At 38.8% G+C, this 21,693-nt stretch overlaps 2 protein-coding genes across 6 annotated transcripts in view; one reads left to right on the forward strand and one right to left on the reverse strand.

The window, feature by feature from the left end:
• Positions 1 to 884: 884 nt before the first annotated feature.
• On the reverse strand, positions 885 to 13,349 carry LOC117986669 (probable E3 SUMO-protein ligase RNF212). 5 transcript variants are annotated; one of them, XM_034973543.2, is made up of 8 exons: positions 12,978 to 13,349; positions 12,829 to 12,893; positions 12,619 to 12,738; positions 8,218 to 8,347; positions 6,596 to 6,705; positions 4,654 to 4,731; positions 3,170 to 3,266; positions 956 to 1,063 (listed from the first exon to the last, which is right to left on the reverse strand). In XM_034973543.2, exons 1-7 carry the CDS (start codon positions 13,081 to 13,083, stop codon positions 3,174 to 3,176), a joined length of 702 nt encoding a protein of 233 aa, XP_034829434.1. In that variant the 5' UTR covers positions 13,084 to 13,349; the 3' UTR covers positions 956 to 1,063; positions 3,170 to 3,173. The 5 variants fall into 5 exon arrangements, with proteins under 5 accessions (XP_069358049.1, XP_069358051.1, XP_069358052.1 ...); XM_069501948.1 differs by lacking the exon at positions 4,654 to 4,731 and having other exon boundaries at positions 885 to 1,063; positions 3,202 to 3,266; XM_069501950.1 differs by having other exon boundaries at positions 885 to 1,063; positions 3,202 to 3,266; positions 12,829 to 13,060.
• Positions 13,350 to 14,093: 744 nt separating this feature from the next.
• Positions 14,094 to 21,693, forward strand: part of Tsf1 (Transferrin 1) — a 28,407-nt gene continuing 20,807 nt past the window's right edge. Inside the window, exons 1-2 of the mRNA XM_034973542.2 lie at positions 14,094 to 14,231; positions 16,061 to 16,163. Of these exons, the coding sequence (XP_034829433.1) occupies positions 14,147 to 14,231; positions 16,061 to 16,163 (188 nt within the window). The 5' untranslated portion in view covers positions 14,094 to 14,146. The remainder of the gene's footprint in view (positions 14,232 to 16,060; positions 16,164 to 21,693) is intronic.

Here is a 21,693-nt window from a genome sequence, read left to right on the forward strand (position 1 = left end):
AATATTAATGAAATAAAGGTCTGGATAAACACAAAGCGCGACGTTAGCGACGCACAACGACTACAGACTGCAGAAGAGTATGTCACATGTACAATTAATTGTAAATATGTATATAATGCAAAAGTTTTAAGTTATCACGCGCCATTTTAACTTTTTGTGTCATCTGTCATGTCAAAAGTACGATTTTAGTCCTTCAATTCAATTTTATTTATGGCGCGCGGCTGCACCAAAAGGAAAAGGTGACTGACTGATTGACTGACTAAATGACTGGCTGACTGATCTATCAACGCACAGCTCAAACTACTGGACGGATCGGGCTGAAATTTGGCATGCATGCAGATAGCTATTATGACGTAGGCATCCGCTAAGAAAAGATTTTTGAAAATTTAACCCCTAAGGGGGTGAAATAGGGGTTTGAAATCTGTGTAGTCCACGCGTGCATAAGCTAGTCTTACATATTCAACAATTGACAACCAAAAAGTATACAATGGTACCTACCTATTTTGAATAAAAAACTTTGACTTTGACTTTAATCTAGATCCCGTGTCGCTTCCGTCCGTCAACGCGTAATGTTTCTCCAAGCCTCAACCATTTTAACTACATACTTAAAGGTAGATCCACATCAGCCCGGCGGCTCGGCCGCCGGGCGTGCCGCCGGCTTTGTTCACGGCATTCGGCGGCACACAACAAAGCAGCGGATGTTACTCGCCGGCATTGCCGCGGGCCGAGCGCCACTAACTTGAACGATCACAGCGATACTGCGGCTTCTGCGGCCTACAGCAGCAATGATATAAAAAATTGGCTCCATACCGCCGGCAAAGCCGCCGGCCCAACCCGGCGGCATGTGTGGATCCACCTTAAGTATAATAATTAAAAAAAAGTGCAATAAAATTAAAATATTAACATAAATCAAAATTTCCTTCACTTCTTGAAACGTTTATTTACATTTTTTTGGTGAATCCATTGGAGTACCGTGGTGGGTGATCGCTTCCATGAGCTCCAAGCTGAATCATTTGACTGCGTGCTTGATTGACTTGAGAACAAGTGCTGACTTGGGAATAACCTGAAATATTGATGTTGCTTTACTTTTTGTTCAGAATCGCGAGCCTTGCATAGATTTGTTCTGTCTCTCTCAGCCTAAGTGCGAGGGAGTCCTCGAAAAAAAATAGAACTGACTTTCCAAGGCGCTTTAAGGCTCCCCCACACAGGCGCGTTATTATAGGTCGATAATATCGCATGCGGTATTGCGATAATGCGTCCCGATTCCTTGCACACAGCTGCGTTTGTATCGTCCGATATTTCTTACGAGAGAGCGCGGAAAATTGTTTAGAATGACATCCCAAGTCTAGGGTTTTGCTAATGTCGATTGCGGTAATTCCACGCTGTATTACTTACCTTCGTTTCTGGCGTCTTTTTTGGTCATCTTCCATTGCTACTGTTAGTAATAAGAATAAGCATTGTACATCTGATGATATGATATCCATATTATAGAAAAATTTTTAGGACACTCATACAGTCATGTAACCACTCTCAAACTGTCGATAAAAACAAACGTCCTACAAGTACTACAGGTGTGTGTACGGTTGTTTGCGTCCTGATACAAAACATTCTAGAACTCATATCGGAATATTGCAGAACGGAGAAACGCAACGTCCTACTTCCATTGCGGCGTTATTATCGCAGCAGTGTGTAACCACATGACCATCCTAATACAAAATGTACTGAAAACAGATATCGCAATAACGCATGCGATATTATCGACCTATAATAACGCGCCTGTGTGGGGGAGCCTTTAACGCACACGCCGATTACAAAACAAACGATTTACGAAAAAAACAATTTTCTGTCAACATTAGTTTTCTTCATGCGGTTGTAATATTACAACGCTTACAAAAAATTGTAGGTATCTATGAGTTTTCTAAATAAACGTGCATATTTGGCCTTAGAAAAGAATTTTCTAGAAACTCTAAAAAGAAGAGAAATTGCACAAAGGAAATTCAAAAGAAAAAGTTCCTGAAACTTCTCACGGTATAAAACATGAGATGTTGCAAATCTAGTCTCTAGGAAAACTTTATGTCTCTAAGATTCGCGTAATTTCAACTGACTCGGAATAAAACATGAAATGTAGGAATTACGACACCTCCAGTGCACATAAACTTTATGGGCAAAGATTTACGGAGCAAAGTTCCGGCCCGGCGGGGTGATTACGTAAAGCGTTGCAGTAGCGACAGCAACGCGACAGTTCATTTGCTGTTTCTCTTCTTCTTCTTCTTATTTTGCTTTGTGGCTATTGCTGTCTCTCTCTAGCCGGTTTGACAGCAATGATCGCGAGATTTACGTCTGTCGCGAGATACGTAATCACCCCGTCGGTCTTGTAAGGCTCACTCGACTCTGTTTCCATTCCTTTCCAGTTACGGTTCATAACCCATACCCGAATTAATTTTTACTAAGCCTCCACTGCCCGCCAGTCTGTCCAGCCGTCTGTCTGTCAACAGGCTTTATCTCGTGAACCGTAATAGGCACAGGTAAACAGTGGAAACTTTCACAGAATGTGTATTTCTAGGGTCGCTATAACAACAAATAATAAAAAAAATCTCATTACCAATGGGAGGTCAAGGGCTATCTACCACCATAACCGCAAATGGAGGCAGTGAATAGTTTTGGAGACAAGGTATTTACGAACAGACACTAAGGGCCGACTTCACCAACGTAAGTAAGCCTAAAGCTTATAAAAATTGGTACGAATGTTGGGAACGCCAATATTGACCTGACTATAACATAATTTATATCTCGTAGTTTGAAATAAGCTTTATCCGAGCGTAAATTTGATATTTTGGCAGGTTTTACATACAAAAACTGTCATCATCGTCATGATCAACCCATCGCCGGCTCACTACAGAGTACGGGTCTCCTCTTAGAGTGAGAAGGGTTAAGGCTATAGTCCGCCACGCTGGCCCAGTGCGGATTGGCAGACTTCAGACACATTTAAGAACAACTGAAACTACGCCCAATTTATTCCTCAGTTAAACGTCACTCGACGTTGGTGAAATCGGCACCAAGACGTATTTGCAAGAGGCCTTGTTTAACAACCAAGTCATTTAAAGGGTGCCTAAGAGTGAAAATATATTTCGCAGAGCAATCGCAAGCGTATATACGGCGCTTGCTGTACCATTTTAGAGGTTCTTTAAAAAGTGGAAGTACCCGCGCGACTCCGGCGTAGGCGGAGTGAACACCGTCGAAGAGATTTTGTTAGAGTTGTTTGACTTCTGAAAATTGATTAAAAATGAATAAAATTAAACATTATAAGACTAAGGCTGAGTTATTCGTAAGAAAAATTAGCGATAAAATTAATTAATTAAGTAACGTAGCGATTAAATTAGTTTAATCTCTCGCTCTCTAAAAAAATTGGTTTCGAACAACTCAGCGTTAGACTGACGAAAAACAATCTTAAACTAGAGGATGTCTAGGCGAGCCCTTGGAAATTCTTTGATTTTCCGAGATAAAAAGAACCCTATCCGCTATCTTCTCCGCGATGCAAGCTATCTCTGTACCAAATAGATGATGCCCGTCGCTTCTTTGATGAGGATTTGAGGTTTTAAAAATCCCGTAGGAACTCTTTGTTTTTCCGGGACAAAAAGTAGCTTACGTCCATCCCCAAAATGCAAGCTATTGTTTTAGTTGTCAAAAACGATTAATGGGTCGGTCAGGGGTAAAAATCCCGTGGGAAATCTTTGATTTTTCGGTAAAAAAGAGGTCTGTGTCCGGCCCCGGGTTGCTAACTATCTCTGACCTTTCGTCAACATCGGTTAAACGGATGGGCCGTGAAAAGTTAGCAAACAGAGACATATTTTCGCATATTTTATAGGTAGTAGTAGAATTTGTCAATATTATAATTGAACTAGCTTATGCTCGCGACTTCGTCCGCGTGGACTACAAAATTTCAAACCCCTATTTCACCCCCTTAGGAGTTGAATTTTCAAAAATCCTTTCTTAGCGGATGCCTACATCATAATAGCTATCTGCATGCCAAATTTCAGCCCGATCCGTCCAGTAGTTTGAGCTGTGCGTTGATAGATCAGTCAGTCAGTCAGTCAGTCACCTTTTCCTTTTATATATATAGATTAAGAAAAACCACAAACAGAGAAGGGCAGAAGCTCTATAGAGTAACTTTCCATGTTACCATTAACTGTTCGAAAATCTCTGAAAGCCAAAAAATAAAAGACGATAGAAGAGAAAAAAAGCAATGATTTAAAGGGTTCGGGCATTGATCCCGGGCACGCACCTCAACTTTTTGGAGTTAAGTGCATTTTAAGCAATTAAATATCACTTCCTTTAACGGTGACGGAAAAAAATCATGCAAAAACCTGCATGACTGAGAGTTCTCCATAATGTTCTCAAAGGTGCGTGGAGTCTTCCAAGCTGCACTTGCTAGCGGGTGGACTATGGCGAAACCCTTATTCTGAGAGGAGATATGTGGTCAATAGTAAGCCGGTGATGGGTTGAGTTGAGTTTTTTTTTTATAGACTTGCTGGCAAGTGATGATGCAGCCTAAGATGGAGCGCGCTTACCTAGAAGATGCCTATTCACTCTTGACGACGATGATGATGATGATGAAAAGAAGAGAAGAAATTATTTTGTACTGTTGTAATATACCTGACTGTGCGCGCTCGTGTTGCCAAACCGAGGCTTGATTAAGCGCGTCGGGGTCATCAGGTTCGTCTGATACGGTTGCTGGGTTAACAATATCAAAATATTGTATTGCAAATTGGTATACAACATTATAGTTAATTATTTATTCATATAATCATTATAAATGTAGGCATACCGTGGTAATCACAGAATTGTCCTTTTCACAACAAGCCCTTTCGTTTGATGATATTATGTCACACGGTACAGTTTGTAAAACTTTATGTTGAATTTTCTAATTTGCATCCCAAAAGTGACCCCCATATTCAAAGTTCATTTATTTATGGTATCATCTACACATCCAGATTGGGGTCACAGAAATTCATATACCTATATCTACCAAATTTCAACATAATTGGTCCACTACATTCGGTGCAAACTGGTTTGTGACAGACAGTTGTGAAAGAGGTTGTAGACGGGCAGACAGACAGACACACTAGTGATCCTATAAGGGTTCCCTTTTTTCATTCGGAGGTACGGAACCCCAAAATGAGACAAGCATGGTAGCCCGCAATACGTAGGTAGGTACCTACTTAGATTTATCCGCATATTGTTTTGTGTACAAAACCTAGTGGTACACAGTCGCTCCATGATTTTCCAATATGGAGTATCAAGTTTAAATATTCCCTTTAAGGGTTTTATTGGTACTTTAAGGGTACTTTCTTAACTGATCTCTGTGACCTAAACAAAAGTTCCAATTACGAATTTCTAAGTATGTAACTTTTATTTTCGAAAGTTCAACTTTGCAATATTAAATAGTGTATTATAATCAAAATTCTCTTTCTATGACATCCCTTTGCTCTGTAACCCTTTATTTCATGTCCGAATCTTGAGTTAAGGATAATTTTATCATGAACGATTTTATACTATTGGGAAAACCCCTAACTATGGTTCATCACCTTTTAGGGTTAAGTGATAAGGGGGGAGACCCATTCCGACGTCCACAATCATGTAACATTATCTTTCGTTACAATATCCAAATATAACTTCGTATTTTTTTTAATTACAATTATAGAAGATTAAGGTCACCGATTAGGTATGTAGAAATATACAGAGTCAGACACAAAAAATTTGTTTTGCCTATAGAACATTGATATACCTCTTTAGGTATTACTAGGAGGATGTCCGCGATTAAATTATGTCGTCGAAACACTTTAATTTCCCGAGATAAAAAGTAGCCAATGTTGCAACTCTCAAGATTGCAACCAGGATGTAAAAATCACGTTAATCCGTTGCTCCGTTGCAGCAAGATTGAAGGATAAACCAATAAATAAACATACTTTCGCATAATATTAGTAGGGCTTTTATTAGATACAGGCTTGCCTGCGTTAGTCCGCAATCTGTGTAGATTTAGACTTAGAGCAAACCCGCACTGCAAAATTTTACCGCGCGATTTTTCCGCAGAATTCTGTGACATGGAAAATGTATGAAACCGTCCGCACGTATTTTTTCACGTGTGTGTAGCTTCATACATTTTTCATGTCACCGAATTTTGCGTAAAAAATCGCAGTGCGGGCTTGCCTTTAGGCTTTTAGGCGGTTTAGCCTTCAAAAGGTCTAATAGACAATGCAGTTTGTTTAATAATTAATCGAGATTTATGTAATGGTCTAAGATCCGTTATTAGAAATATCTAGAGGACAGGTACCCTCATCTGTTATTTAATCGAGATAGGAGAATATATATGGTAGATAATGCGTAAATTGATACATCGCGAATAGGTTGCCTAGCCAAATCACGTGCGGATCATAAGAAAAGCAAAAACAGAAAAAAATATGTGAAAAATTAATTAATATGAAAACCATGGATTAGAAACTTTTTGATAAGGCATCCTAATACGGTTGGATTGGGAATAAAATAATCTTTCATCGCAATAAAGTATAAATAAATAAAATAAAAATGTTGATCTTACGCTATACGGAGTGCTTTTGGCCGGTCTCTTGTAAGTTGGCGTTGACTGGATGTATCCGGGAGAGAAATTGTTGCCCGGGGAAATTTGCACGTTGAATGGTGACGTATGTCCTGTATATTTTTAGTAAATATAATTTTTTTTGTGATAAGATTTTTCTAAATGTAGAGATATTATGTCCGAGAAAATAACAGGTAATAAGGGTGTAAGCTAGGTATCTCCCTTTTCTAACCTGTTCAAGCTTATGAAAACAAAAAAAAATGGTCTTAAAAGCTTTTCAAGGATTACCTGTTTGTTTCGGACTCCAAATTACAAAAAAATCCTATTTTTTGCTCCTAAAAGAAAAACTAGTAAAAATTAAAATTAATCATCATCATCATCATCATCAACCGATAGACGTTCACAGCTGGACATAGGTCTCTTGTAGGGACGTCCACATGCCACAGTCTTGCCGCAGGTACAATATTGTAATTTTTCCGAAAAAGTCTACCCCTGGTTGCCCCATTTTCGTTTTCCTAAAGTCATCCCATTACATCACATTTCGCTTAGGAATTCCCAAAAGGCAGATTTCATAAAAATAACATAGGTACCAGGCGTCCGGTATGCAAACTGACAGCCATTTAATATGCCCGGGCCGTCTAATTAAAAACGAGTGCTTTTGACCGGCCGCTTTTTAGAGGATTTTCGTATGAATAAAGATGAGGGACAAATTAACGGGGACCTGAGAGTTTGTTCTGAAAACTAATTATAAATTTATTATAAGGGTATAAAAAAAACGACTTTTCGTGTGAGCGAGTTTTCAAATTTGAAATTCAGGTTACAGCAAAAATATCTGACGCAGTTGTCTATATATATATAAAGCACAAGCTGACTTGACTGACTGACTGATTCACTTACTGATCTATCAACGCACTGCACAAACCACTGGACAGATCGTAGGCATGCAGATAGCTAATAGGACGTAGGCATCCGCTAAGAAAGGATTTTTGATAATTCAACTCCAAAGGGGGTAAAAACATGTTTGAAATAAAATTATTTTAGTCCATGCGGACGAAGTCCCGTAAGCTAGTTTTTAATAAGAAGCAACGCAGACCTCAGAGTGAAGTGTATTGGGCCCACTGAGTTTTTGCCTTTGTCATTTGTATAGGATTTCGTGATAGAGAAAGCCCTGTTCTAACTTCTCTTCGTGGATATTGTATAGCGAATGGCATCAAAATATCAAAACCGCCATAAAGTCTTTGAAGTAACACAACCATAAGCGATGTTAAGCATATTGCGAGTAGAAGCCACCACAGACTAAAAATGCTCTGTACGCTTAGTACGAGATTTTATGGTGAGAACCAACGTTGATAGTATTTGAGTGTCGAAACACTTCCGCGTTATAGTAAACTGGATCTTAACTACCTCATTTAAAGCTCAAGTTTGTCTACACATCTACAGCCAGCGCTCCAAGCGGAAACGTTGCGAAATTAAAATCAGTGGCATTGGGTTTTAGACTTCAATTCAAGGCGGTTTAGGTCCATTTCACTGTGACGTTATGTGTTTCGACTCTAAAACTCGAATTCTAGCAACGTTGGTGAGATGTAAAATCTTATACTAAGCGTACGGTAGTGATGTTTCCTTACTTGGCATTGTAGAGTTCTGGCCCTCCATTCTCTTGATCGTCTTTTGGTATTCTCTTATTTGGATGTGCTGCTTCTGGCAAAGCTCCGTCATTCGTTTCAGCTCCTCCCTTGCGGCGTAGAACTTCTTAGTCTGAAATATAACTCACTAGCTGATGCCCGCAACTTCGTTCGCGTGGAATTAAGTTTTTTTTTAATCCCGTGGGAGCTCTTTGATTTTCCGGCATAAAAAGTAGCCTATGTCACTCTCCAGGTCTTTATCTATACCCATACAAAAAATCACGTCAATCCGTTGCACCGTTGCGACGTGTTTGAAGGACAAACCAACAAACCAAAAATCAAACACACTTTCGCATTTATAATAAGGGTACCTACTGATTGATAAAGGCTTATAAAACATAAATTACTATAATATTCATTCCCTCTGATTACCACGATTATACGACATTAATAATTTGCGGAATGACAAATTGTGAAAAACATTTTCTTTTATCGCACAAGTAGGAATTTAATAAAGAGCAGACATTAAAAACTTTGAGCGCAAAAGGGTAGGGTGTTAATTAGGCTGAGTTAATTAAGTTCTGAGGCAGAGGGATACTACCTGGAATACGTTTACCTGAAAATTTTAGATTGTCTAAGGCTCTATTACACTACGAGCTCTGTTATTCTTACATCTAAATCTAAATATGAGAGGAAAAAAAGCCCTAAGAAGTAGCAAGTATCGTAAAGGCATACGAGTAGATAAAGATCTGCAGTGTGTACACCTATATTCCTAGACAAAATCGTCGAAATCCCACGGAATTGTATAAAGCGATCCGCTTCCTCCGTATTAGTAAAATACGCATTACGCACTGTTAGAATGTGGAATGCCCTTCTGGCTTCTATTTTCCCCGCAAGGTACAATATTAGGACCTTCAAAAGCAGAGCGAATAGGCATCTTCTAGACATCTTCTAAAATCTAAAGTAACATAACAATTAAGTGGGAAGTAACCTTCACTGAGCATATAGTGCAAACCTAACCAACAACGTGACAATATTGCTAATTATATTATAAAAACAAATAACTTTAAATTGTTTAAATTAAAAACACAAAAACGTATCGTATGGTCACGTATTGGAAACATCCATATTACGTGCCACACGTCCATCTTTTCTTTGGTTTTCCTCTTCCCTTTTTCCTTACACAAGCACATTTGTAACATTCTTTTATCTTAACATGAATTTCTTTCCCACGCATTTCATGCCCATACATGCCAGCCTATTGGCTATTATCCCTCATCTTTTCTGTCACTGGCGCTACTTTCAAACTTCCCCTTATATAATATGTATTTCCTTATACTATGCTATGCCAATGTTCCTTTATCTTAGAATGCGTTTCCACTGAGAGCGGGGCACACGATTCGTAGCGGCGGCGCGGCGCCGAAGCGGTGTCGCTGCGTCGTCTTACATAGAAATATCTGTGGCATGTCACACAATGCGCTCCGGCGCCACACCGGACTTGCAACCACCGAGACGAGGCGGGGAGTGGTGAATGGTGATGAATGCGTTGCGACGTCGGAGCGGCACCGCTCAGTTGTTTTTATTAACAGACTGTCCAACGCTGCTACGGCGCCGCTACGGCCTACGACATAACAACGTTGCGGCGCCGCACCGCTCGTGTGCCCGCTGATACCATGAAATCTTTGCGGTGCGGCGCCGCAACGCATCGTGTGCCCCCAGTCTTACGCAGAGCTAGCGGAGTGGAGTGAAATCACAGTGCTCGAAATCTCCACTCCACATCAGTGGAAACTGTGCTGAGCTGAGCGAACTTTCATATATGCTGTGGTGCCGAGTGGAGGGCACGAAGCGGAGGCTAGTGGAACGGTGCGGTGCGGCGGATAGGGCAAACCACAAACACATTTGACTGATCGGAACACGACTCAATGCAGCTTTAGTCTGCTCAACTCAGCCAGACGCTTGCCACTTTTCACTACTCTTCTTCGCTCCACTCCTCCCCACTCAGCGTCAGTGGAAACGCACCCTTATTAATTCATGTCTAGCAGCTTTTAAGTTTACCTCATTAATGTCACCATTAGATGTGTACAATGGTACCTATTTTGACTTTGATTGTGACGTCATCAAAAGGGATCCTATCATTCCTTTTATCGCCTGTGTAACAGCAGCTTAACACTAAACGAATTTCGTCCAAACTTACACCCGTTTACAAACTGTGCGTTTCAAAGGCCTAGGCCCTAAAATACCGCGGTTTGTAACTGTCAAAGGAGCCTTCACACAACACTGGCAACGTAATTAAATACGCTTCGTTTACATCCCAAATAAGTTGATTCTATATACCTACATAATACAACGTCAAAAAACTAATAAGAATAGTGGCCGAAATATGGGGGTTGCTATAGAGTACAATACCATCCATTGGGATAGGGGGCAGTAAAGGGGGTGCTCCTGAAACTCTAAGTTAAAATTTCAGAGCTCGAAAATCATTTTTTTAAATAAAATTAATCACTTTAATCACAATTAGCATTTTTAGAATAAACTAAACAAACACAATACAAAATCGCAAAATACAATAGATACTGTCATAGGTTACCACCGTTAACACCTGTAATACTTTTTTTTTTACTGATTTTACGGCTCTGGGTTCTAATCTATAATACTTTTGCTGCTGCTGTACAGACTACAGACCAGTAAAGTAAACTTTTTTTTTCTAAACGGCTTTAAAGCGAGTCTTCTGGCGTAGCCTGTTTTAAAAAACTTAAGGATTGGGTAGGTTAGAGGGGGGGGGGGGGTTTATCCCCTTCTAACCTAACCATTCCGAGTCGGAGTGCCCCAAGTCCCGAGCTCGCTTCGCTCGCTCTTGATGGTGGGAGCGGGGGGGAGGAAAGAGACCCCCCACCATAGTGGTGGTCTCTTCTCGTCGACCGGGGCCCATCGACGGAGCCCCGCTTCGCGGGGCTCCTTTTTTCTGGGTGGTAAAAAAAGAAATAACCCACGAAGGGGATGGCGGGGTCTTACAGACCCCGCCATCCCCTTCTAACCTAACCGTTCCGAGTCGGAGTGCCCCAAGTCCCGAGCTCGCTTCGCTCGCTCTTGATGGTGGGAGCGGGGGGGAGGAAAGAGACCCCCCACCATAGTGGTGGTCTCTTCTCGTCGACCGGGGCCCGTCGACGGAGCCCCGCTTCGCGGGGCTCCTTTTTTTCTGGGTGGTAAAAAAAGAAATAACCCACGAAGGGGATGGCGGGGTCTGTAAGACCCCGCCATCCCCTTCTAACCTAACCGTTCCGAGTCGGAGTGCCCCAAGTCCCGAGCTCGCTTCGCTCGCTCTTGATGGTGGGAGCGGGGGGGAGGAAAGAGACCCCCCACCATAGTAAGCGGTCTCTTCCGTCGGCCCGGTCGACATATAAAAGATTTAGTGAATTCTTAAAGTATTTATCAAATAGTTCATTTAATCAAACAATTCATTTTATCAAAAAAAAAAGTGCTATATGTTGTTTTACTAATTAACACGATTAAAGAAATCAATTGTTTGTCAAATGATATTTTATGAAATGACAATTTGTCTGGTAATTTGTTTTATCAAGTGAATTATTTGTAGAAACATACGTTTTATAACGATCATAAAACGATTCATAATTTTGCCAAAATTTGTTTAGGAAATGAAACTTTGTCATTTGTTTTTTGTCAATTGGTTATTGGTCTTTGGTTCCCAGCAAGATTATTATAGATTAGAACCCAGAGCCGTAAAACCAGTTAAAAAAAAAAGTATCTTGCTAAGTTTACTTTATTGGTCTTTGGTTCCCAGCAAGATTATTATAGATTAGAACCCAGAGCCGTAAAACCAGTTTAAAAAAAAGTATTATAGGTTTATGTTATGGTAATCTTTATATGTGTTCGTAGTTCATACTTTGCGGTTTTGTGTTTCTAAAAATGCTAGGGACCTAATTAATTTCATTTTATTTACATAAATCTGTATAAAATACGCGATTACGTGTCTTGAAATTAAGAAATTACGTAAAGATCAGTGCAAATTAATATCTTTCCAGTGAATATTAACGAAATCTATGTAGTAATCGTGTTTTCTATTTATAATGTTAATCATTTTAAAATTGTATAAATGTCTATAAATACGTGTCTCCGAAACTTGAAATTACAGATATGTAAAGTGCAAATGAACCTCTTTATACTGAATATTACCGCTATACCTATATAGTATAATATTCGTGAATAAATAGTGGTGAACCTTTCTATAGTGGAGCCGAAATATGTGTAGGTAGATATCAAACATAATAGGTAATAGGTATCTACCTATTTTGTATTCTGAAGTAGATATGTAGGTCTTTATAATACTAATTTAAAATCAGCTTTCAGCACATTTAGTTATAAGTAGATACTTAAACGATTACTTACCGATCGCAATAAATAAGAAAGTAAGCGGCCTCTATGCCGTCTTTGAAATTCAAAAGCTTCACAACACTTTTTCAGTAAATCATCGGGATCTGTAAAATAATGTTGAATTTCTTGTTTCATCTGTAAAAAAATATATCAAAATCTTTTAAACCTTAATAAAGTAAATTAGTTACTAAGTACATATATCTAATCAAGTGACTGTGTACTTACGTCCGGAACCATTTTCATAATAGAGCATGGTACTTTGCAAACAAAACAAATGTTTTCTTTTGAGCCTAAAATGAAAATTTCATCAAAATAAATACAGCACTTATGATAATCAAACTGTAATGATTACTTAGTCATCAAAATAAACACACCATTTTTCAGGCAATTGTTGCAAAACATATGACCACATGACGTTACATGAAGAGATATTCCGGGTTCTAATTGAGTCATACAATTATTGCAATGAATCCAATCCATTTTTAATTTGAAATAAACGAAAATCTAATAAAGTTTTTCAATAATGACATGTTTTTGTTTTAATGTTCCTAACTATCACGTCAATCACAATTTAACAAGATCCGCCATTTTGTTTCTTTTTTTTGCTGTAGGTTTTTTGTAGTGAAACGTTTGTTTTTTTAACTTCTTTAAATGAACATTTTTGGTTTTGCTTTGGTCATAATGTGAAAATTTTGTAAAAAACGACCAGAAAATTCTATAAAATAATTTAAATAATAGTTTTTGAAACGTGACATGGGTCCAACAGAAAATCAGCTTCTCTTATGCTCTTTACTAATACTCATAGATTAATTATTGGTCTCGCTTTAATACTATAAATGCCAAAGTGTGTCCGTCAGTCTGGCTGTCTATTTGTCTGCTAGCTTTTCACGGCCCAACAGTTTAACCGATTTTGATGAAATTTGGTACATTACATCCGAGAGAAGGACGGCTACTTTTTATCCCGGAAAATTAAGAGGGATTTTAAAAACCTCAATCCACGCGGACGAAGTCGCGGGCATCATCTAGTAAATAATAATTCTTGTTCTAAGCTTTAGCCTTCTTTCCTCGTGGCGATTTAAAAATAGTACAACAACAAGATCCTAACCTTAAAATAGAACTGTAGGTACCTATCCATAATAACTTTTCATTTTAACTACCTACTTACTCTTATTTATATTCGTTGCTCATTATTTAACATTTCCAACAATCATCAGCATCATTACTTACGTACATAGATGCAATAGGTAAATACAATTTTTGTGAAAAATCATTACCGGTTGTAGTTACCTACCCACCTATTTTTAAAGGTCGGTTAAAATATAAGAAAAAAGGTTAAGTATTTAATGCGGTCAAACTGCAAACAATAACATTATTGTCACATAGCGTCATCACAAATCATAATGTTTTGCATGCCTATTTACACCAAATCGACATGCAAAAAACCTTTAAAAAAAACAACCACAGATACGAGTTACGAGTCGATAGCACGTTGATATATAAAAGAAATCATTGAATCAACGTCCAGTTCTGTTTACATTCGCGCATGGTCGCCCGCATGACCATGACTTTGAAATATATTTTAGTTTTAATAGCTCTGACCGGTGCAAATGTCAACTGCAAATCAGCATGTATGTCTTGATAACAATATTAATTACTTAGTTAATTCTTCGTATGAAATAAGTGTGCATGTCCTTTTATTACGAGTTATTAGGCTGTGGCATACGTTTCGTATTATAAAATGCTTTATTTGAATTTCGAATGTTCGTTTAAAAAGTTTGTGTACCTACTTTACTTTTTTTTTTAATTTTTGTGTGTTAAACACACACAAAAATTAAAAAAAAAGTAGATACATTATACACACTTAGATACACTTAGATACATATTATTATTATCTCACATAAGGGTATGTACTTATTCTAGTTATTGCATTCTCAGAGCGATCCTTCGTTAGGTATTAAAAAGTATAAAGTATAAGTAAATGACAACTTGTATTGGAATTTTTTTTATCATTGCCGTGACCTGAAAATTAAATGTTTTTAATTTTCGAACGTTATGTACTACTGGAAAGCGCTATGTGAATGTACGTGTGAATATTAATGTTTAATAAGTATTTCAAATAGACGAAGTAGGTACATTTAATTAAGTTTTAAACAACTACTTATGTATTTCACATTTATGTAACTAGGTACTTACCTACCTAGTAAATATTTTCTGTTCATCCAGACAAGAAACAAAAATTTAAGCAATCATCTTCACATTGTGTTTTCTGCATGGGTTTTCTAATTGTTTTCTTGGCGATTAAACTATCGTGTGAGTGATATTCATTATAAACATAACTATTAACCGGCCAGCCGGTCATTAGTTATATTTAAGTACCTACCTAAGTATAGAGTATTGTTTTGCATTTATTATAAGGGCTAGAGCCCCTCTGGGCTCTAGCCCTGGGTACAATAGGTACCTAGCTATTTTCTTAGGCTAAGATCTCACTGTGGCGTGTTGTAGTTGTGTTTGGTCACTCCAGCAGGTAGGATGTATACGAATAAAGAGTCGGGACGCTCTTGTTTTTTTTATACTTATAGACTAGCGCTTGGCTGCAATTAGACCTGGTGGCAAGTGATGATGCAGCCTAAGAGCGCGCTTGCCTAGAAGATGCCTATCATGATGATCTCGACATGTGACGCTGCACTTTCCGCTCCACCTGCACTACATTACCTACCCGCGGCAGGAAATATTGTACATCGACCTTTAGAAAGAGATAGCGGTTTCGTAGAGCGTTGTCTCTGTCGTTGAGACCGACAAAACGTCACACAGTGCGACAAGGCTCTCTTGGCACTTGAATGACATTGACAGGGGGGGCGCTGTTGGAGAACAAAGGCTTAGTTAGACTATTTAAACAATAACAAAGGGGACATCATCAGTGGGTCTTCTCCCTGTCTGGTCTGGTCTGGGAGGGGTACGGGCCTCGAGGCCTGGCCTCCTTACCCGGGTGCGGCACTGGGCATCTCTGTACCCAGGTGTTGTTCTTTAGCCGGGTATGAAACAACCGGCTGCCATCTTGGCTTTGGGCCCCGGTGGTTTGTCTGTTTCTGTCTTGTTCACCGCGCAGCGGGTGGATCAACCCACTTCGCCGCGCGCGGTGATGTTGTAAGTCGATGTTCAGTCCAGAGTGGGTCACCGCATGACGGCGCTAGATTCGCCGTCCAGTGCAGAGATGGGGTCTTGTCCGGTGGGTCTCGCGTCGTGGTCGTCGCCGCTTGTGTCGCCTGCGCGTTGTGCTGGTGACGGCGATCGAAGGAGCGCCACGCGCCAAGAGAGATTTGTCGCACTGTAGGTATGAAAGACAGAGACAACGCTCTACAAAGCTCTCATTCTAAAGATCGATGTAAAATATTTCTTGCCGGCTACTGTACCTACTGGAGCGGGCACTCAGTCCTTATACTTACTTTCCGGTTTGCAGACAAAATATGCGTGCCGTCGGAGTACATGACGGCATGCGAGGAGATGCTCCGGGTGGACACGAAGAGCAAGGCCGCATTGGAATGTATCCCGGCAAGAGATAGGTGAGTAAACCTTCCTCGTAACCCATTCGATCCAAGTCCGTGAAAATACGTTCCTTTTTGTTTTGTTTGCTTATGACATATATATCGTAGATAATCGCTGGTATTCTCACGGATGACGGATAGAACTCGGATGACGCAAGTGCCGTGCGTAATCGCCGTAAGGCTTGAGAGCTGTGATAGCTAGCTAATCTTTTTTTTTTTTAAAAGAATATTAGACAAGTTAATTGCTGACTAATATTCCCCTTGCCCCTCCAATTAAGCGTAAAGCTTGTGCTAGGAGTAGGTACGACAATAGTGCAACGGGTAGGATTTGAACCGGCGACCTTTCAGTTTTGAGTCCGCTCCTTTAACCGTTGAGCTATCGAGGCTCTAAAATATTTAAACACAATTTATCGTGGTTGATGTGACAAGCCTTGTTCATTGCAGCCATTTGCAACTCATTAGCAATGGCTCTTCTACTATCTTATAAATGTAATCTTTAATTTTACACGCTTGCAAACATGACTTAAATATTGAGAATGGCAGTAGAAATCTCTTGACTACGAAAATAATCGAAAGTAGGTACGTCTTAACTTAATTAAAAGTTTTCAGTCTTTCCGTATTGCACTTAATTTATTTATGACAAATTGGGTCTCGTCTTTATAAACGTCCAACTTTTGTTTATCGCACTAGAATTGTAAACAATTTATCAATGTGACATTCCAATTCATTAGTCATTGTTCTGCTACTATTTTACGGCAGAATTTCCATCGAGAAAAGTTTTCAACTTTACAAAATGCTTTTCCCAGAGAATTACTTCCTACTTATCTATAGATACATAATAGAAAAAGACTTGTCCTAAGTCCTGACTTCTGTCAAACGTACAGCCTCAACCACTGGTGTTAGAAACTTGAAATTCTTCATAACGTAGATAGGTAGGTACTAAGGCGAGATTTTTGTAAATTCTACTGTCCATCATTTGTCAAGTTAGGTGTACCTAGTCCTATCCATAGAAAATGGTATTTGAGCTTTCGGTTAATAGTTGAAGAATTAAAATATAGGTAGGTACAGGTAGATACGTACTTTTCCAGGAAAGAGATTTATGTGCAGCAGTGGGCATTTATCGGTTGTGGATGATGACCACCCTAAAAAATTCTACATACTTAATATAGTTTGCTCTCTATTTCAACTTGTTTGTTCACGTAGCGAAATAATTAAACTATGGTTCACGTATTGTCTATTTTCAAGTAGAAGAATTATAGTATTCGCAGACCATTGAAGTGTTTTAGTACTTCCAACTTCTTTGTTGGTAACACAATTTGTCAAAGCGACATTTATTGGGGGCCCGCTCATTACATTGGTGTCGGATTTGACGAGCCTTGTTCATTTGTATACTTAGCCTACTTCCATTAGCTACGTCCCTGAACAGCTATTAACTGAGCTAACTTTGAAGCGAGAAAGTCCTTACAGTTCGTCACCAAAATTCAGGGGCAGGGGCTTTAAACGAAATTGCCAAGCCCATAACCCTTCCAGGTTAGCTCACTACCATCTTAGACTGCATCTTCCAGACCACCAGAATGTGAGATCGCAGTCAAGGGCTAACTGTTGTAATAAGTACCTACCCAAGTAAGAAAATAAAATAAAATACATACATAGTCAATTTTGAGTGCAGCGCGTAGGTAGGACGATTCCACTAAGTAGGTACTCTCTTGGCAAGTAGGTAGGCCTACTACCATGTCTACCTACTATACCTCCCTGAGCAGCTCGAAGCCACAAAATAAGATATTTAAGTATTGTGTTGCGAAGCTATGCAAAAAATGCCCATTTTCCAGCTTTCTGGATGCATTAGGTATAAGTAAATAATCGACTAAATAAAACATGTTTCCTAAAGTAGTAAAGTAGTAAAGGTATACACTAACGTCCCAACAAAAACCTACCTACGCCATCTGACCTAAGAAAGCCCAATGGCAAGCAACTTTTTAATATAGGTGTAAACTTATAAAAAAAAATCTTGCTTGAAATTTTCCATTCAGCATCCGCTTCAGGTTTGGTTTAATAAAAAAAAATCTTGGTATTTGCGAATTCAAAAGAACTGTTATTTTTCTTTCAAAAACAAAACAATAGCGGGTAAACGAATATGCGCGAATAATATCGTTACGCGCATTACCAAAAACAAAGCCAATTCCTATAACATCTGTATTCACTACCTACAAAGCAATACGTGCTGAGAATTTATTCAGTCCTCAAAACCCAAGACCACGTAGAGCCCATTTATTTTGCGTTAAATCGCCTTTATTGTATAAGTAATAAGGACTATACACTGGACAGGGTACAGTACAGGGTGAGTTTTAAAGAGCGACCAGTGAGACAAAACTAAAACTACATATTTGCGGTTTTTTTAGAAGGGTCTTCAGTTTTTTAGTTAGCGTTCACACCACGTAATGTAAGCCGCCGCCAGTAAGCAGGCTCACTGCCAGCCTCATTGTGAACCATAGATTAATATGTTGTTGTGAACGTTATGAAGTGAAACCGCATTTTTCATTCACACTATGCTGATAATACGCTATGCTGTAAGTTCTATAATCTGCGTCCGCGATGCGTATTGACCACGGAGTACAAATGTAAGGTAGTGACGTGGTATACTTAATATAATAATTGGCCACCAAGAGGCAAGGTCTACGCATGGCACATAGCTATAACGTATTGTCGGCTTAGTGTGAACAAAAAGATGAATATTATGTATCGAAACGTAGTAAACTGCTTAACTCTCGTTCAAAGTCGTGCGGCGCGGCGCGGCGGCTGACCGATGTGAACGCGCGCTAAGTAGGAAAAATTACTCTGTGTTTATTTACGTACTGATTAAGTATTACGTACTGCCCAAAAAAAACGCCAGGAGCAATTACCGAACGGGCGCCCTTCCGCGATTCAGCCCATATAACCGAGAGGTTGGTGGGGCCACGGGAGGTGGAGGGTTGCCCAAAAAACAGCCATTGGAATCGAGCATGTATTTTTTTTGTTTAAAGCGATATTATAGCTAATTCTGTTGTGTACAAACTCTAAACTAAATTACTAGATCTAGGTTGAACTGGGCCACCAATCACCGTAAAGAATAAATCCTCTTTTATCTTTAAATCCGTCCTCAAAGGATCCGAATTTCTAGATCAATTATCCAAATAGATTGAATCCATGAAGGCTTTCGCGTAGGTAGATAAATCGATTTTCTTAGATGGGTACTGTGATTAATGACTAAAGTGGAGACGATAAATGCTTAGAAAAAAGGAGCTATCGGTTTTCTAAAGGACGTACCTTTTTCCTATTTATTTCGAAAAGAAAGAAAGTCCCCAACCTTCACACAATGGCATATTATAAGCTTTCTTACTTTCATCATTATCATGGTTCACTCATCGCCGGTTCATTTCTGAGCATGGAGGAGGATGTAATATGTACGAATTGTCAGTTTAAGTAACATAAAAATGCAACTCCTCAATATATCGAATTAGGTTGCCTGCACATCGGATTGAAAGAGAGGTGATGCAAAATTATGTAGGTTAGGTAGTTAAGCAATACGATTAAGACAATAGTATGTAAGATTTCTTTATTAGTATTGTTAGTCCATAAGCGAGAGTAGATCATAAGCCGGCTCTCAATAAACATCTTTCACCGTTGCCGCATTTAATTATTACCATACGGCCACAACATATCTCATGGCGACCCTTGCCAGTCGGTGCATGCCTAATCTAAGTGCGTGCACCGGCTGGGCACCGATCAAGAAGAAGACTACACAATTTAATTTTCAAAAGAATATCAAGATTCAAGACTCAACTAAAACAAAAAGAAGAAAATAATTCCACGTCCTGTATGAAACACTAACATCAAGAAATAAGTTCAAAAATGAATCGCTTATGAACAGAAGACAATCTCAAGCTTCATTGATCGGCCCAGCATCATCGTGCGTCCAGGGTTATCCCGGCCACAACTAGGAGGTGTCCAGGGTATTCCCGGCCCAGTTCGAGGAGTCCAGGGTTTTCCCGGCCCATTAAGATGCAGTAAAGAAGAGGCGCAGGCTCCAGACCTCCGGACCTGATGACCAAAACCAGTCCTGACGACGACGGCGACTACACGGCGGTCACGAAATTGATTGATAAAATGCGTCGCTAACAGTTAAAGTAAGTGCAATTTATCTCTCGTAATGGGCAAATAGGTAGAATGTGTAGGTATTGTAATTTTTTGGATAGATAATTTAATTTTGTACGTATAGGATAGGAGAATATTGGTAATTTTTTAAATAATAAATGAAACTTGCTCCACTATCTACTAATAAGTTCCATTCGTACTTTATTTGTAAGATTTTATATAGTGTGTAGGATAGTTTAAACTAATAATAGATAATAATTAATAAATGAATAAGTAGGTACTTACTTCTTTCGTAAATATTCGGTGTTAAAATCGAAATATAATAATTCAGAGAATTATAACGGTGTCATCGCGTGGTCAACGACACACGCGTACCCGAACATTTTGTATTGTTATACGAGACAATGGTTTTGCTCGAGATGCAATTTGCAAATACAAGGAAATGAATATGAAATAAGGAGAATTTTTTCCCCTACAGACGTTTTTCGTCTAGTTTCGTGCTAGTTTTGACGATATAAGACTATACCCGGGTTTGACAAATTAGGACTCTGCAAACCAAAGGCTTGATCACCCTTCGGCTGTAGAAGTGCTATAGGTATAAAATATACAATATTTATTTTGGATTGAGACATACTGACGTAGGAATCTGATTGTTATTTATTTGTTTAAACGCGATGTTTTGCGCATATTTAGTACCTCCTCATTCAACTATATATTTGTCTAGACTCTTGATCATTATCTACCGCGCTGGTGTTAGTGAAAGACCTAGAATTATTAATGAAAAGTTGAATGTTATTTAAATACTTATTGAAAGAAATAAGTTTGATGAAGACTATAAGTCTTATGAAAAATGCTTGCAAGCATGTTATGTTAAATATTTATTAGGAGAGTACGCGCCGCGTTTGTTGATTTGTTTATTTATTTGTATTATGTGAAGAAGTAACTTGAAAGGAAGATGAAGACTAGGAGAGATTTATTTTTACTGTCCAGGAAATATGAATACCTGAGATGTTTACTTAATAATAGGTATTATTATGGGTTATAGAATAGAAACCTTATATTTACTGTTTTGCGACGATGCTACGACAGCAGCTGTATACTTATGATGACGACGATTTGATAGGTCAAAGAATCTTTTGAAGTCGATTTGTGAAATCGATACCTCAATATCTAATACCTATGATGCTATTTTGAGATTATTTTATTATGATGAGATTTTTCGAAACTTTTGTAAAAGTTAAATCCTTGACTGTGCACTTAATAGATTACGATTTTTATATTTATATAAGTAAGGTTAAAAGTATGCCCATACGAAGTAAGAGATAAGATAAATTGCACTTTAAGCACTAAAAAAAATGTTTCCTTACATAATTTAATTTTATTTAGCATTAGATTTTATTTTTGTGATTGTCATCAT

This window comes from Maniola hyperantus, chromosome 11, assembly GCF_902806685.2.
Source record: "Maniola hyperantus chromosome 11, iAphHyp1.2, whole genome shotgun sequence".
NCBI classification, from domain to species: Eukaryota; Metazoa; Arthropoda; class Insecta; order Lepidoptera; family Nymphalidae; genus Maniola; species Maniola hyperantus.

Coding starts and splice junctions, on each gene's coding strand:
- LOC117986669 (XM_069501948.1), bottom strand. CDS start 13,083: ATGGATTGGATTCATTGCAATAATTGTATGACTCAATTAGAACCCGGA. Junction 12,739..12,828: donor TTATGAAAATGGTTCCGGAC/GTAAGTACACAG, acceptor ATTTTTTTACAG/ATGAAACAAGAAATTCAACA. Junction 3,267..6,595: donor CCAAAAGCACTCCGTATAGC/GTAAGATCAACA, acceptor ATCAATTTTCAG/AAGTCAAACAACTCTAACAA.